Source organism: Syngnathoides biaculeatus, chromosome 23 (assembly GCF_019802595.1).
Source record: "Syngnathoides biaculeatus isolate LvHL_M chromosome 23, ASM1980259v1, whole genome shotgun sequence".
NCBI classification, from domain to species: domain Eukaryota; kingdom Metazoa; phylum Chordata; class Actinopteri; order Syngnathiformes; family Syngnathidae; genus Syngnathoides; species Syngnathoides biaculeatus.
This window is the reverse complement of record NC_084662.1, coordinates 298,630-315,191: the sequence shown is the minus strand read 5'-3', so window position 1 is coordinate 315,191 and position 16,562 is coordinate 298,630. Positions and strand designations below refer to the sequence as shown.

Genomic DNA, 16,562 nt, shown 5'->3' with positions numbered 1-16,562 from the left:
TTAGTGCACTCCAAATAATTTACAACAATTGGTGTTTTTTTTTTGTTTTTTTTTTTTTTGTGTGAAAGCAACCTTAAACTTTTTTTACATTTAGTGTGGCCATGGGATGAAAAAAAAACTTTATTTTAAGACCATGCACATGAGCAAATGGTTGGTTGTGTTTCCATGGTGTGCATTATACAAAGGTTTGGATATTTACTGGAATAATTTTCTTTTGAATACCCAACACAATTTTTAGGTTTGACTATATCATATACAAGAAATGATTTATTGTGATTTTCCAACATTAAAGGCACCTCTACAACACAGGGGAAACAATAAATGCAAACGTTTTCTTTCCACTTTAGTTAGCTCTTCTGCAGACTGAGTGGAAAGTGCGGAGCCTCTCCTCTGAGCTGATGACAGGAGCAGTGTTGGAGGAGAGAAGTACCACTGATGGTCTCCAACATCCTCGAATCAGGTTTGCACTCGATATAAATGAGAAAATGATTTAAGTGGCTATAAGTGAAAGCTGGTGTGATTAGCCGCTCCTGCTCTGGGGGGGGTTTGTCATGATTTCATGATTATATCTGGACTTAGAAGTAGGACACCTGCACTTGGTTGAATGTGGCATTGTTAGGCTTTTAGTTTGCTCCCCTGTCATATATTGGGTTTGCTATTTCTGTGCCTTTAGACTTGCATGTTAGTATTCCACTCACGTCTATTGCTCGGGATCCTCTGCCAATTCATGATGTGGCTTTATAAACCCAATCCAAGAGTTATGCTCATTTGGATTGGACTGTCCTTATTAACTAAATATTGCTGATTGTCTGCTTTCATTCATTATTTTGAGTAGTGAGTGGCCTGGTACCCCTCCAACTCAGTTGGGGACCACAAATTTAGACAACATACATCAACCAACGAAGCTATGGCGACCACTCAACTGCAATAAACAGCACAACGGGTTCCTGCATTGGTGGGCTACGCAGATGTATTATTATGACCGTCCATACTGTCCCCTCCAAATGTATGGGAATGGCAAGGTCAATTCCTTTGTTTTTTTTGTATACTGAATATATTTGGGTTTAAATTGAACAAATAACATCAAAAAGATCAGAACTCCATCTTTTATTTCATAGTATCTAAATATGTTAAACAGCCGCATGGTAGACGACTGGCCTCACACTTCTGACAACTGGGGTTCACATCCATCCCCCGCTTATGTGACATTTGCATATTCTCCCCGTGCCTGTGTGGGTTTTCTTCATGCAGTCCGTTTTCCTCCCATATCTGAAAAACATATTAATTGGAGAATCTAAATTGCCCTTAGGTGTATGATTGTGACTGCAAGTGGTTGTCACTATGTGCCCTGCTGTTTGCTGGCAACCAATCCAGGGTGTACCCCACCTCCTCCCCAAAGATAGGTGGGATAGGCTCCAGCACTCCCATGACTCTTGTGAAGCTAAGCAGCTCAGATAATGGATGGAAGTGAAACAACCCAAGACAGCACCTTTTGTTTTAAGATGCACAACCTTCAAGTGAGCAAATGTTTTGGAACAGATATTCATTCATTAATTTCCGTACTTCTTATCCTCACTAGGTTCACAGGCATGCTCCACCCTATCCCAGCTAACTCTGGGTGAGACGTGGGGTACAACCTTAACGGGTCAACAGCCAGAGCACATATATACAAAAAACCATTCGCGTAAACGTTCGCGCTCACTGTCCATTTCAAATCTTCAGTTAACCAAAGATGCATGTTTTCGGGATGTGGGAGGAAACCCACACAGCTACGGGGAGAACATGCAAACTCCACACAGGGAGGCTGGATTTTAACCCGGGTCCGCAGGACTTTGAGGTGGGCGACTGTGCCACCCAGACGTTATTAAATTTCCTTGAACTGAATAACATTTTATCTTTGCTGCATAAACCGTACTTGTATAACTGCCTCAAGACTGTAACCCTTGGCCTTCACCAGACAGTTGCAGTCTTCATTTGAAATGCTTTTTGAGGCCATTACTGCAGTTTCTTTCAGTTTTTACTTGTTTTATGGGGGACTCTCTCCTCATTCTCCTCTTCAGGAGGGAAAAGGCATGCTTGATTCAAGAGCTAAGAACATGCTCTTTTTAACGTGTTCAATTTTACCATTACACCTTGTCAACGCACAAGGTGTCCAGGAGATTCAAGTATACTTGAGTCACCATCAGGTCGCTAGTCCAGGGGCTTGTAATAAAAGGGTCCAAGACCTGTTTTGTTCGTGACAGACGCATCACTACTCTACTGGAGTAAACTTACTTCTAGTGGCTGGGCAAGATAGTGCTCTGTGGGATCTCAATTCGGCAGAATTTCTTTGGTGGCATCTGGCGAGTTACATGGGTGTTCTAATTATATAAATTGTTGTAAAAATATTTGCCTCAGATGTTCCATTCAACATTCCGAAGATGTCCATATTGCATTGATTTAAGAATTCCATTCTGAAGTCAACAATCATTTTTGGGGATTTGTGGTTATAGGTATCTCTGGATCCGAATGCAGCAGGTCAAGGCACAAATAGCTGAGCTTTCCAGGAAGCAGGCTTTTCGTCCCCAAGAAGCTCACTATGGAAAGTTATTCCAGGACCTCCAGCACTACCTGTGCAGCATCGGCCAGGCATCAGCTGTGGAAGACCTTCTCTCACATCTCCAAAGTGCTCTGCAGAGTTCGTTATCCAGATCAGCCATCAGGGCTCTGCTGAAGGAGGAGACTGTATGGCAGAATTCTCAGCAGGGCTTCTGCCAGAGGCTGCAAGAGGACTATGCTCTTTTCCCGGATGTCATCATGCCAGTGCAGACTGGAATCATCCAGCTCCGATATGGCATGAAGCTGGTGGCCTCACAATTGACTGCCTCACTATATCATGTGCCTGAACTTGACAAACTGTTGTCCTGCCTACTCTCCTTTCCCTCCGTGTCTGCCAGTCTGCAATCCTACCTTGCCCAGGCTGAATTCCTCTGTTCCAAAGAAAGCCTGGACATTTTGATTAGCCTTGGGCAGCTACTGTCGCAACAAGGCACCATTCAGGTGGACCTGAAACCCTTCACATTGCTACTCAATGCTCTGCTTTATGTGCAGTGCCACACACTAAGTACAGGACAATTCAGTGATGCAACACTAAGTACCTTTAGGCACATCTGTCAGGTCAGAACTACTGAATTTTTTTTAAAATCTGCTTCTTGTTCCTCAATCACTAAAACCTAACTCAGTTACTTCTGTTGATATTGTGCTGTCGGTGCTATGACTCTTTCAGGCGCTAGTGAATGAGTGGGATCAGATGGAGAAAAAGAAGAGAGACCGAGAACAACAAGAAGCCTGTCTGTACCGCAGCCGCAGTCAGCAGCATGTTACAAGACTGACTGATATGCAGCAAGAGGAGAACGACTTCAGATCTCAGTTCCCTCAGTTTGACCAGGTATTAAAATAAAAAAATATTAAGGTATTCAAGTAAAACTATTTAGTCATGTTCATAGAAAGCATTGAGTTATTTGGCTGGGCTGTGGGGTTCTGCCCGGAGTCTTTTGGTGTGGGTGGTGTCCTGTCGACGGGGTTTCGGTATGCGTTTCCCCCTAGAATAGGTGAGGCAGAGTCCACCCATCCTCATTGGACCTGCAGAGCAATTCCAGGACATTTGGGAGGATTAACATGCATGTGTGACTGTCTTTATTCACTAGCATGTCTCCATTCTGACATACCCATGGGAGTGAGTATCTTGCTGTGAGGCCACTCCATCATTGCAATCCAAAGCCTCTGTGATATTGTTAACTTCCTTCACTGTGTCTATTTTCATGTTCTGGAGCCATTTTGTTGCTGATTTGCTTCTGTATTTTGGGTCATTGTCCCGTTGAAACGCCTCTGCCATTGAGCTTTAATTGTTGTACAGTACAAAGGGCTTCAAGTTCTTCAAAATATCTTGATACAATGATGCTCCCTAAACCATGCTTCACAGTTATGATAAAGTTTTGCAGTTGGTGTGCGGTGCCATTTTTTTCCTCCACACATGACATTTTCTCCCAAACAATTCTACTTTGCTTTCAAATGTCTACAATATTATAAACCATTTTTAAAGCAAAAAAGTATGAAAAGCAAATAAGAATTTAAGGCAACTGGACATGCAGTTACAAAGTTTGAAAGCACTGTTTTATGATTCCGATGAGATCAAAAAAATTCCAACAGTGGACCCTTGAAATGACTCATATAATTCCTGTAAAAAAATGATCCAAACTAAAGGCCAAAAACCCTTAACTGTGAGATTCTTTCAGTTCTTTGTTTCTGGGGATTTTTCCCTTCAGTCTCCCCTTCAAGAGCTAAAATGCATGCTCTCTAAGGTTAAGATATTATGATTGACTTGCCCAGTCTAAGACCATTCACTTTTTCCCCCTGATGAAGTCCTTTGTGTTGGCACTGTGTTTTGGGTCATTGTCTTGTTCCATGATGAAACTTCTTCCAATTAGATGGATTTTTCTGTACATTCCCTGGCAATTTGGTTTTGTGGACTTGGGATAATTCTGCTGCCACCGTCATGAGTTACATCATCTTTGAAGACTAGTGATCCCGTTCCAGAAGCCCAAGCCATGACCCTTCCTCCACCATGCTTTACAGATGAGCTTGCGTGTTTTGAATCAGTAGCAAATCTTCTTTCTCCATACTTTGACCTTTCCATAGTTTTGGTCGAGGTTAATCTTTGTCTCATAAGTCCATAAAACTTTGTTCTAAAACTTTTGTTGCTCTTCTATGTACTCTTGCAAAATTCAATCTGGCCAAATTTTTATATTTACTGATGAGTCGTTTCCATCTTGTAATATGGCCTGTATTCCTTATCTCAAAAGTTTTGTTCAAACACTATACTACTTCTTTTCCTTTCTGCTTTTTTTTCCGATTCACCACAGCGTGTCATCTTTTTCCATCTAATTCTATCTCGTGGATCTTCCTCTCTAACACCCAATGTCCTCGTGTCTTCCCTCACAACATTCATCAACCTTTTCTTTGGTCTTCCTCTTTCATTTTTGGCTGGAAGCTCCATCCTCAGCACCCTTCTACCAATATACTCACTCTCTTGCCTCTGTACATGTCCAAACATGTCCTCGGTCTGCTCTCTCTAACCTTGTCTCCAAAAGATTCAACTTTGGCTATGCCTCTAATTTGCTCATTTCTAATCCTATCCAACTTGCTCACCCCGACCGAGCAAGAACCTCATTTCTGCCACTTCCAGTTCTGCAGTGCCACCGTTTCTAATCCGTACATCATGGCCGGCCTCACCACTGTTATATAAACTTTGCCCTTCATCCTCAAAGAGTCTCTTCTGTCACGTAACACATCAGAGACCTTCCGCCAGCTGTTCCAACCTGCTTGGACCGATTTCTTCACTTCTTTACCACACCATTGCTCTGGATTGTTGACCCCAAGTATTTGAAGTCGTCCAGCCTCGCTATCTCTTCTCCCTGTAGCCTCACACTTCGCCCTCCACACCTCTCATTCCCGCACATATATTCTGTTTTACTTCGGCTGATCTTCATTCTTCTTTCAAGTTACCAATGTGCTGTAATACTTTTACCCCTCCCCCGTGGAGGTTGGCAGTGATGTTACTGTTGTTTTCGGGTTTCTTATACGACCCTATCATCAACTGCTGTTGATACCCTTGGCCGACCTGTTCAATGTCTGTTGTTCCATACACTAGTAGTTTTTATTTTTCAGGACTTCCAAATTGTGTTGCCCATGGTCTGCCGAATAGCAATATCAATTTTTCGTTTAATCTCACATTTAAAAAAATTCTTTTTCTTACTAAGACCGCTCCAGGATCTTCATATTTGCTTCAGGGCAAATCCAGTTTTCACAGGCGAAACCCAAACATAAGCAGTCTGTTTAAGCAATCGGTCTATAAGGCAAAACCTGAGCAGCCAAAAACACCCATCAGTCACACGTTCCAATAGATTTGCTCACTTGAAACATTTGTAGTTCACAGCAAAAGGTGCTTTGTCCAAAGTTGTTTAACACATCTAGATCCAAAGCCCATGTAATAAAACAATTTATTTTATTGTCTCATATTCATCTTTTGTTCTAAAACCCATATCTCTTCCATATACGGGTACAACAAAAACAAGGGAATTGACCTTGCGGTTCCTATACTTCTAGAGAATGAGTTTTTCTGATTCTGTCTGTGTTCAGTTAATCTTCATTTCTCTCTTGTGGATGACTCAGCCTTCTAAACGTTCCTCCACTTACTCCTTGCTTTCACTCCAACTGCTATCAACTGTGAACATTATGGTCAATTAGGATTTAAATTTAACCTCATCCTTCAGACTATCCATGACCGCTGCGAACAGGAAGGAAGTCAAAGCTGAGGGTGGGGTAGCAGGGTTTAAATTATTTTACCATGGAGTAGATGGGAAGAGAAATAGTGTAGGGGTTATTTTAAAGGAATAGCTGGCTAAGAATGTATTGGAGGTGAAAGAGTATCAGATTGAGTGACAGGCTGAATTTTGAAATTGAGGGTGTTGTGGAAATGGAAGGAGCGACTATGCCCCACAGGTAGGATATGACCTAGAGTTGAAAGAGGAATTGTGGAAGGAACTAGATGAAGTAGTTCTGAGCAATGTGCCCTCTAATTTTTTACATGTCTAAGCAAACACACTAAGGCCGTAGCGCTCCTTTTGACCACTGTGGTCAGTGTCATCCATTGAAGTTCCATGGCTCATTAAAAGATTCAAATCACATTCTCATCAGAACATTTTTAAGAACAATTTTGTGTTTTTGCAAACTTATACAGAAAATGTCAACGAAAATACATTACCATACAAATGCATACCAAGCCAACTATTAACTGTAAATCTGAAATGTCGTTTACAACTTTTTCATTTTTTTTCTAACTCACAATGATACCCCCGTCTGTTTTTCTTGGTGTAAAACTGAATTATTGCTTGCAGAATATCTTTCCCAATGCATGTTGAAAGCTGAATGATGCTCACAAAAAGTTTTAGGGTTCATGTTATGTTGCCTCTTACATTTAAAATACAGAGTTAGCTTTTTGGGCAATGTATCGTCTCTGCTTTCATCCTCAATCAGCCTGTGCCAAGGTGGAATTTTAACATTACACACCATCTCATCTTCCACTTTCTACTTTGGCTTCAGACTAGACTTTTTTTAATCAAAGAGAGAAAATCTCGTCCAGTTTCACCAGTTTTTCTTCTATTATTCACATACCCCAGTGTTTGTAATTATCAGTGTACCCCTTTAAAATGGAGGGGGGTGGTGTAAGGTAAACTAGGAAGTGGAGGGTGTGGCCCGGTGTGGCTGGGCAGTAGCTCTTTGTGAGAGGCAGTGTTCTGCCGTGTTTAAAACAAAAAAGATGTCAGGCTGCAGTTTACTGCACTGGATCTGTTTTCCTCTGCGCTGAGTGTGCGACAAGTGCGCAAATACGCAGTTGCGCAGTTTAGAGGGAACATTGATTCTGAGCATCCCAGACAGAGAGACAATTGTGATTGGTGCAGATTGTGATGGTGAAGGAACCAGGTGATGAAGAAGTGATGGGTAAGTACAGCTTCCAGGAAAGAAAATTTTATGGAACAGATGGTGTTGGACTTTGCAAAAAGGATGGAAATGGTAGGAAAGGGGCAAAGGAGACTTGGTGGAACCCCGAAATACCGGAAATCATACAAGGTAAGAGATTAGCAAAGAAGAAATGGGACACTGAGAAGACTGAGGAGAGGCGGAAGGAATACATTGAGATGCGATTGTAGGGCAAAGATAGAGGTGGCAAAGGCTAACAAGAGGCATATTATACATGTACACCAGGTTGAACACCAAAGAAGGAGAAAAAGATCTCTACAGGTTGGCCAGACAAAGGGATGGAGATTGGAAGGATCTGCAAGAGGTGAGGGTGATTAAGGATAGAGATGGAAATGTGTTGACTGGTCGCAGTAGTGTGCTAAATAGATGGAAAGAATACTTTGAGAAGTTGATGAATGAAGAAAATGAGAGAAGTAACCAGTAGGAGAGGCAAGTGTGAAGGACCAGAAAGTGGTAATGAGTCGTAAGGGGGAAGTTATAAAAGCACTAAAAGGATGAAAAATTGAAAGGCAGTTGGTCCTGATGACAAACCTGTGGAGGTATGTTATCAGCGGCAATGGGAGAGCAGTTCCATCGCGCTTCTTTCAAACCAAGATACAGTACAGGATGTTTACGTTCGGTGGAATCCAGTGACATTTTTTTCCTTTTAAATCCTGAATTTCCTTCATAACTAGAGACAAAATCTTTCCGGTGAGGGTTTTTGTGAGTAGAGACGTTTGTCAGTAAAGGTATGACTACAAACTAATCATTTCACATTAATCTACAGTGCTCCCAATGGAAAAGTTATCAGTTTGTTTGATTTTACACATTAGTTTTTGTTGTTTTTATGTACATGTATTTCAATGAGATATTGTATTTTTTTATTGAAGTGTTTAATCTATTATAAATGTATTTAAACTTTTCGATTCCAAAGAGGAAGAACCCTTTTGTTTGCATGGACTTTCAAAAATTTCAGATGACAGTGTTTGCATGGAATCAAGTAAATTCAAAATTTTCTACATGTTATAGTTTGCTTCTAATATCTGAATTGGGAGCAGAACATTTAAATCAGTATTGAATTGAAATCAAATCGCAACCTATACAGTCCAAATCAAATTATGAGGTTCTTCATGCCCATTCCGAGGGTTCATGAAAGTGACCCTTGTCGACTCACTGCTGCAATGTCCACTATGTCATTGTAAACTCTCTTCTGTGTTAACCTACTAAAAGTATACATCCTTAATCCTATTTGCTATGCTATTTCCTTTGCAGCCTATTCAGATCTCGGGGGCTTGCTGCAAAATCTGGCATTGACACATAGTGCAGACAACTGTTCACATTGATAGGCAATTTAAATTTCCACTAGCATAGCATATTATAAGGAGTTTCAGACAGTGGGAAGAAGCCAAATAGTCTGAGGGAACACACACAACATCTGTGTGAAAGTTCAAGGATATGATAAAGTACTTTGTCAAAAAAAATACATTCAGATGTTTGTGTTGAGTTCTGAGGTGAGATTTTTCTCCTCCATCCAGGACTTTGCAGACATGTCTCTGTCAAGCCTGGAGGGCCCGAGAGATGCGCTCTTGGAGGATGGTGATTCCAGGAAGGGGCTTGATGAGCGCAGTTTGCTGTCAACTACTGCAACGAACACATTAGTGCAAATTCATCAGCGCCTATGTCAAGGTTTTGCCCAGTCATTGTGGTACCAGAACAAATCACCCAAAATTCAAAGTACTGACTATGTCAAGGCCCTAGTTTCTTCTTACCAAATTGCTGCGCCCTTGATTGCACACTTCTATCATCTGATTGGTGAGTGTCCATATTTCTCTTCTCACTAACTTTCCCCAGAAATCATTGAAATCCAGTGTGCCTTTGCCCATTCACATTTCACCGTTCGCATACCCACATTTTAGAAGTTTCCTCACGTTTTTTTTTTTAAATGTACTGTATTTTTGCGATTGTGGGGGTCTTATATTATTTTTTAAATAGACAAAGCATCACATTACATGTGGTGCCCTACAGTGGACACCTTATGTCCGCACTGAGTTCCATTATTATTTAATGTTGTTACTTGTCTAATAACTTACACTTAAACACTGGCTACACTGTTAGCATGCATGCTAGCACGTGTTTTAGCATGTATGCAATCTACCATATGATGGCGCTCATGAGCCAGTGTGGAAAAATGGCATTTCACACCTGTAAGTAGAAGAGTAGAAGAATCTCAAATTGCCCCACACGCTGCCTGTCTACGCACGTCATGAGACTGTTGTTCAACTTTCACTGGGTCACACCAAAACTAAATTTATCACACCACAGCAAACAGAATAGCATAATGCAGCTACTGTTGGAGGAAGACAAAGAAGAGGACGAAAACAGATTTGTCGACGGAAGAAGAGGAATGCACACAGCCTACAACTGAGTGTCAGGACTTAAAAAAAAGTGAAGTTGCTCCTAGCCAAATCGAGGGATGTGATGCTACGTGCTAGCCAATAGGGGGTGTTTCTCTATTGCTCCACACATACAAAGAGACAAGATGCGCGTCATGGCTTAAGATTGATGTCCCTCCTACCCATTGTGATGCCAGTAAGATGCTACAGCTGTGGTCAATAACACTGCTTGCAAACCACGATACAGTACAGGGTCTTTACATTCGGTGGAATCCAGTGCCATTTAGTTCCTTTCACATTGTGAATTTCTTTCGTAACTCGAGACAAAAAATTTCCGGGGAGGCTTTTCGGAACCTGAATCTTTCATTAATTGAGACTTTCATAAGTAGGGGGACCACTGTATTTACATGTAAAATGCGTTTCTACTTCAGAAAAATTAAGGTTACAAACAACTTCTGAAACAGATTTCGTCAAGAGAGGTACCAGTGAAGTTAAAGTTCAAATAAATTTTTTAATTTTGAAATGTTTGTCAATAGTTTTCATTTCATTGTCACCGTACACAATGGTGACACCAAGATTTGAATGAAACCAATGCTTCCTCAAAGTTTTGTTTCTTGATTCCTCAGTTAATGTTGGACTTTAAGAAAAAAAAATACTTTTCTACATCTGTAAACTGCACTTTGAACATAAATCCTGTTTAGAACGCTGAACAGGTCGACCCACACCAGTGATAGGAAATTACCTTGTGGCGAAGAGTTTTTCACCATCCCTGCTCACACATGCAGTTGCCTGGAAAGTGTCAATGCAAATGAATTGCAAATCTGAAGAAACTCAGCCAATAAAGGTTTATTGTCCCTCCTATAGCATACCAAACAGAGTCAATCTTTTCCCGAGTAATGTTGCATCCTGAGAAACAACCACTCTACTCTATGAGCCATGTCCCCCCTGAGAGGGGGGAGGGGAAATTTAACATTGACATTCCATCTCAACTGGTCTTTATAATGTAAATATTGTATCTAATATTATTTAGCCTAATTCTGTTCACTCTCCAGATGCAGAACTAAACCAACAGCTTGCCGGCAGTGAGCTGCTGCTCTCAACTCTCCTCCAGAACACAGTAAAAGCCTTACCAGGATCCGATATGCTGGTTCTCATCTCAGAAGGGCCTTATGACTTCTATCAGGACCCCAATATAAGTGAGGCACGCCTCTGTCTTCCTGTCCTGGAACACATGAGGAGTGCTGTAAAGCAGAGACTCAAAGACTGGCCAGATCACCCAGTACTTGTGCAGGTCAGAATTCCAATACTCCATGATCAGAAAAACAATAACCAAGTCTTAATGGTTGATATTTTCTGTTAATAATTCTGTAAGACAACCTGGGCAAGGAAAGTGCATCAGTTGCAGCTTATGTGTAGTATGGAATGTAATATGCATTTTTTGTTTTATGTTTTGCAGCTTATTGTGGTTATTGAGAGGATAATGACTTTCAGCTTGTCCAGTCCTCTGGCAAAATTCTTGAATGGCCTCGAGATACTACTGAGTAAAGCACAAGTAGGTCTTTTTGACTTGTTTGTCCCTAAACTCTGAAAAGACATGACAAAAACATTTGTTTTTGCGAAAACAATTACAGATGAGCCTCGGTCTACGACGGAGATCCGTTCCCACAATAGCAACTTAATTCTTAATTTAATCTTAAATCGGATATCACCGTTGAAGTCAAAATTTTCAATGACCGCTGGGATTGGCTTCAGCATTCCTGCGACTCTTAGTGAGGATAAGCGGCTCGGAAAATGGGTGGGTATGGGTACTTCGTATAAAAAAGTAAAATACATGAAAGTAAAAAAATATCACATCCTTCACTTACTATTCGGGAAGGGAGGCTGGGATGACAAAGAATGAAGGGAGGCTGCATGCGCTCAGCTATTGCTCAATAAGCAAGTGCAGGTAGCCGTTGCTAGCGGTAAATTCCTCCTTTGTGTCTCCTTTCTGCTCTGTCGAAGTTAGGAAAATACGCCGTGCCTTTTACCTTAATGAAGATGAGGCTGATATTAAGCCTATGTTGATTTGGATCCTCAAGGCTTAATGTAAGTAATCTTTCCATCTCGGCAACGACCAAAGAACGTTGCTTCCTTTTTTTTTTTTTTTTTCTTCCCCAAAAAAGTTGCTTCGTGATCACTGTATCCCTCATAGGTATGAAACCCTTCATGTGTGCTAAAATATGGGCTTTTGTCCTTAATAATAACTGCCACAGTCATCCGACTGAAGCCCAAGTCTTTATGTCCGTCATGTCCGGCGGTGTTAATCCTTTCTGTTTTTTTTTTTTTTGTTTTTTTTAATGATGAAAGGTTCGGTTCCACAGTCAGAAAAAAAAACAGGTTTCTTCTTTTGGTCCAAAATGTGTAAAAAAAGCAGGTGAAAAGGGCAAATAAACTCCCAATGCACAAAGACAGATAAGCCATATGCATGAGTTGAGCAGAAACACTATGGTGCTGGGGCCATTATGGCGGGCAAGACTCGGGTGTCGTAAAGTCTCAACGTTTTGGGTCGAGACCGTCTTAAACCGAGCACTCCCTGTATTTAAATGTGTGCCATATCTCCATCTAATTGTTGTTTCTTTTATTCATGTTTTGACTTTGTTGCTTTTATTAGGATTGGGAGAATAACACCAGTCGTGCAGTCTCCCTGCGGAACAACATGACTTCAATTACCCAGCTCATTATCAAGTGGCACAAACTGGAGCTAAAGTAAGACACGATGCTCCTAAAACCTTACAAGTATCTCACTGGTATTATTTTTTAAGACAATTTCATACCCTGATTTCCATAGTTTGAACAAACACATTTGTTTCAGTTTAATTGAGTTTCCAGTTGATGACCCCATATGTTGGGATAACAATTGGAGTGGTATGGTACCTCAGTGATAAAATTGGGCACACTAATAGATCAGCTTTTCTCTGGTAATTAACATGCCGATGAAACATGCTTCATGTACATCCTGCCTCTATTATTACATAATTGTCAAGCAACATGGCCATCAACATGTTTACCAAACTTTTACTATTTTTTTTCTCAGCAATATTAGGTGACATCAGTTCAGATAATGAATGGATCAATCAAATTATCACTTGAAAAACAAACTCTATCCTGTTACATTCCCCTGCTTGTTTTGTTGTCTTCTGGTTTTATCCTTGAAGCAAAAATCCCCCACGACCCCACCCGGCAATACTAAAATTGCATGACAACAAAGCCTTCATCCATTCAATGTGATGTAGACTAAATACTTTTGTGGCCTGCTCCTTCCAACCACACATGCTTTCTCCTTTCTCGATGACTCAGTTGACCTACATGTTGTCCATACATGGGCATGCTCTTTTGTCGGAAAAATATGTTGTTTCTGCGATGTCATTTTAGAGCACCACCAAGTGATCCAGCATGGAAATAAATGTTTAGGATAGTCACGAAATATAAAATAAAAATAATGAAAAACAGCAAAAATATAAGCTGGTAGGCTCAGAAAATTGTCTTCAACTCTTGTACTGGCTTGTGTGAAAAGTATTTTTTTTAATGATTTTGACCAAAAAAAATGTTGGGATTATAGCTTTATTAGTTTTTTTTGTCATGGCTAGTCCTTATTAAACAAATTTAATGTTGAACGCTGGTGTCTTCATCTCACTTCATCCTTTTTTTGCAGTTTGGTAAAAGGAAAGGAAATAACTATGAATGGATTTACTTATATATTTACAGCTAAGAAAATAAGTATTTGAACACCCTGCTATATTGCAAGTTCTCTCACTTGGAAATCATGGAGGTGTCCGCTGTGAGAGAGGTAATTAAAAAGAAAAATCCAGGACTCACAATGTATGCTTTTATTTTTCTAACGATTTATTTGTGATACAGCTGCAAATAAGTATTTGAACACCTGTGTATCAGCTAGAATTCTGACGCTCAAAGTCCGCCTTTAAAAGTCCACCTCCACTCCATGTATTATCCTGAATCAGAGGCACCTGTGTGAGGTAGTGAGCTGCATAAAGACACCTGTCCACCCCGTACACCTCTGCTTAAACCAGCACATGTCAGGGTCCATCTTAAAGTTTGCCAATGACCATTTGGATGATACAGTGCAGGCATGAGGATTTCGGCAAGTATGGTAACCGATCTTTCGGTTCCGTTGATTTTTGTCTTGGGAAACAGTGGGAACCGATTTTTTTTTTTCGGTTCCCATTGATAATCCTCATGGCAACCGGTTTTTGCATGTACTTCAGAATAAAGCCTTAACAGGCATGAGCATTTTGTCTTTTACGCTTAGCAACCAATATGTTTGACTAGCGTTTGAGTGACCCGGATATGAATAACTCGACCTTGCGCATGTGTAGTGCAGAAGCGGAAACCGGTGCTGTTTGTAAACCACACTGACAAAGCTGGGCGTTTTAATAATTAAAAATAAAGGGGTTCATGTAGGTTCGTTTTATACAGATTTTTGTATTTCGTTGAACTTGTTTTACATTCCACACCTGGGTGAATTTTATTAAAAGTAAGCCCTGAGATCTGGGAAACGGACTTTCAGTTCCGTGTTTTCTCAGGCTGGTTAACGACACAGTAACGGAACGATTGTTTCCGTGAAATGCTCATGCCTGCAGTTGAGTCATAGCAGAACGTATTGTGGTTAGATGAGACCAAAATGGAACTTTGGTCATAATTCCACTAACCGTGTTTGGAGGAAGACAAATGATGAGTTCCATCCCCAGAACACCATCCCTACTGTGAAGCATGGGGGTGTTAGCATCATGCTTTGGGTTTTTTTTCTGCACATGGGTCAGAACGACTGCATTGTATTAAGGAGAGGAGGACTGCAGCCATGTATTTTGAGATTTTGGGGAACAACCTCTTTCCCTCAGTCAGAGCATTGAAGAGTCATGGGTGGGTCTTTCAACATGACAATGACCTGAAGCACACAGCCACGAAAACAAAGGAGTGGCTCCGTAAGAAGTATATCTGGAGTGGCTGAGCCAGTCTCAAGACATAAACCCAATGGAAAATCTTTGGAGGGAGCTGAAACTCAGTGTTTCTCAGCGACAGCCCAGAAACCTTTCTGATCTAGAGATGATCTGTGTGGTGAAGTGGGCCAAAATCCTTCCTGCAGTGTGTGCAAACCTGGTGAACAACTACAGGAAACATTTTACCTCATAATTCCAAACAAAGGCTATTGTACAAAATATTAACATTGGTTTTCTCAGGTGTTTAAATACTTATTTGCAGTTGTATGACACAAATAAATTGTTAAAAAAAATCATACATTGTGATTTCTGGATTTTTCTTTTTAGATGATCTCTCTCACAGTGGACATGCACCTATGATGAAAATTTCAGACCCCTCCATGATATCTAAGTGGGAGAAATTGCAATATAGCAGGGTGTTCAAATACTTAAATGTCTTCACTGTATCTATGACATATAAATATTTGTATATATTGTAATAGTAGACATGCATTCTTCTCTGTCAGTTGTTGGTCAAGCAGTCTGGACAACGCTGTGAAGCGTCATGCTGAGAAGTCCACTCAGCACTGGTTCTCCATTTACCAGCTCTTGGCTATGTATTTGGAGGATAAGATGGTGAATGCTGATACAGGTTTGTACACACACCAACCCCGAGTGTTTGCCGTTTCATGAAAATTACAATCCACCTCATTGACTCAGTCGCATTTGACGATCGCGACCGTGCTTGCAAATCTCCATGGTCGAGCATGAAAAATCCTGTGCGTAGAATTTGTTACGAGTAGAAAAAATAGATGTTGAAAGACATCGCTTATTTTGTGTAGTCTTTATTATTTTACGTGTTTATTTAATAAACATTTAAACTAAACAAGCCTGCTCCAGAACAACCAGTATTCACCCGGAAACAGGAAATGCAAGTTAACTGCATCTACGGATGTTAGGTCGAGAGCGCGTGTTCAGAGCTGCTTCACATACTGCGAGCGCATTTATAAAGGCGTGTTCTCGAAGCCTATTTACGCCAGTCCCGCATTGCGTGACCCCCAACACACACACACACACACACAATACATCACGATTCCCGACAGTAATATTTGTTACAATGTATTGGTAGCTTTTTGCCACTTACCCCGCTTATGTTGAACTAAACTTTCAGCATCTTCAAAACATTGCGGGTATAGACCGTTCATGTTTATTCCTCGACAGGCCAGTGCATGTAACCTTTCTTCACATAGTTTGTCAGATCAAGATTGGAAATGATCATTTCTGAGTTAGAAATTTGTTTTCTATTTATGTATTTGTTTATTTTATTTTTAATTTACAGTTATATTAATCCAGTAAGTTACTTTAAGGTCTTGATATTCCATCACTAATCACACCTGCAACTTTATCTGCGAGCATGACTGACCGCACACGTGCATTTTTCAAATATGAGTGACAGTTGACTAATCGATGAGTGGTAATCTTCTACTTTGCGCACAGGTTGAACATATACGTAGTTACTGTCGGAATCATGATGCGTTTGTACCGACTAATTTTTTTCACACTTCAGTGCGTGTGTTAATGAATCATAATTCGTTTTAAATGACTGGCTTATGCTCATGGTATTTCATAGACTGCACCC

General features: G+C 40.6%; 1 protein-coding gene across 5 annotated transcripts in view; it reads left to right on the top strand.

The window, feature by feature from the left end:
- mdn1 (midasin AAA ATPase 1) overlaps positions 1–16,562 on the top strand; it is a 326,227-nt gene that overhangs the window by 238,948 nt on the left and 70,717 nt on the right. For all 5 annotated transcript variants that reach the window (XM_061812802.1, XM_061812803.1, XM_061812800.1 and 2 more), the window contains 8 exons: positions 348–460; positions 2,493–3,156; positions 3,266–3,427; positions 9,093–9,369; positions 11,003–11,241; positions 11,407–11,502; positions 12,601–12,695; positions 15,451–15,575. In XM_061812802.1, coding sequence (XP_061668786.1) covers positions 348–460; positions 2,493–3,156; positions 3,266–3,427; positions 9,093–9,369; positions 11,003–11,241; positions 11,407–11,502; positions 12,601–12,695; positions 15,451–15,575 — 1,771 coding nt within the window. The remainder of the gene's footprint in view (positions 1–347; positions 461–2,492; positions 3,157–3,265; positions 3,428–9,092; positions 9,370–11,002; positions 11,242–11,406; positions 11,503–12,600; positions 12,696–15,450; positions 15,576–16,562) is intronic.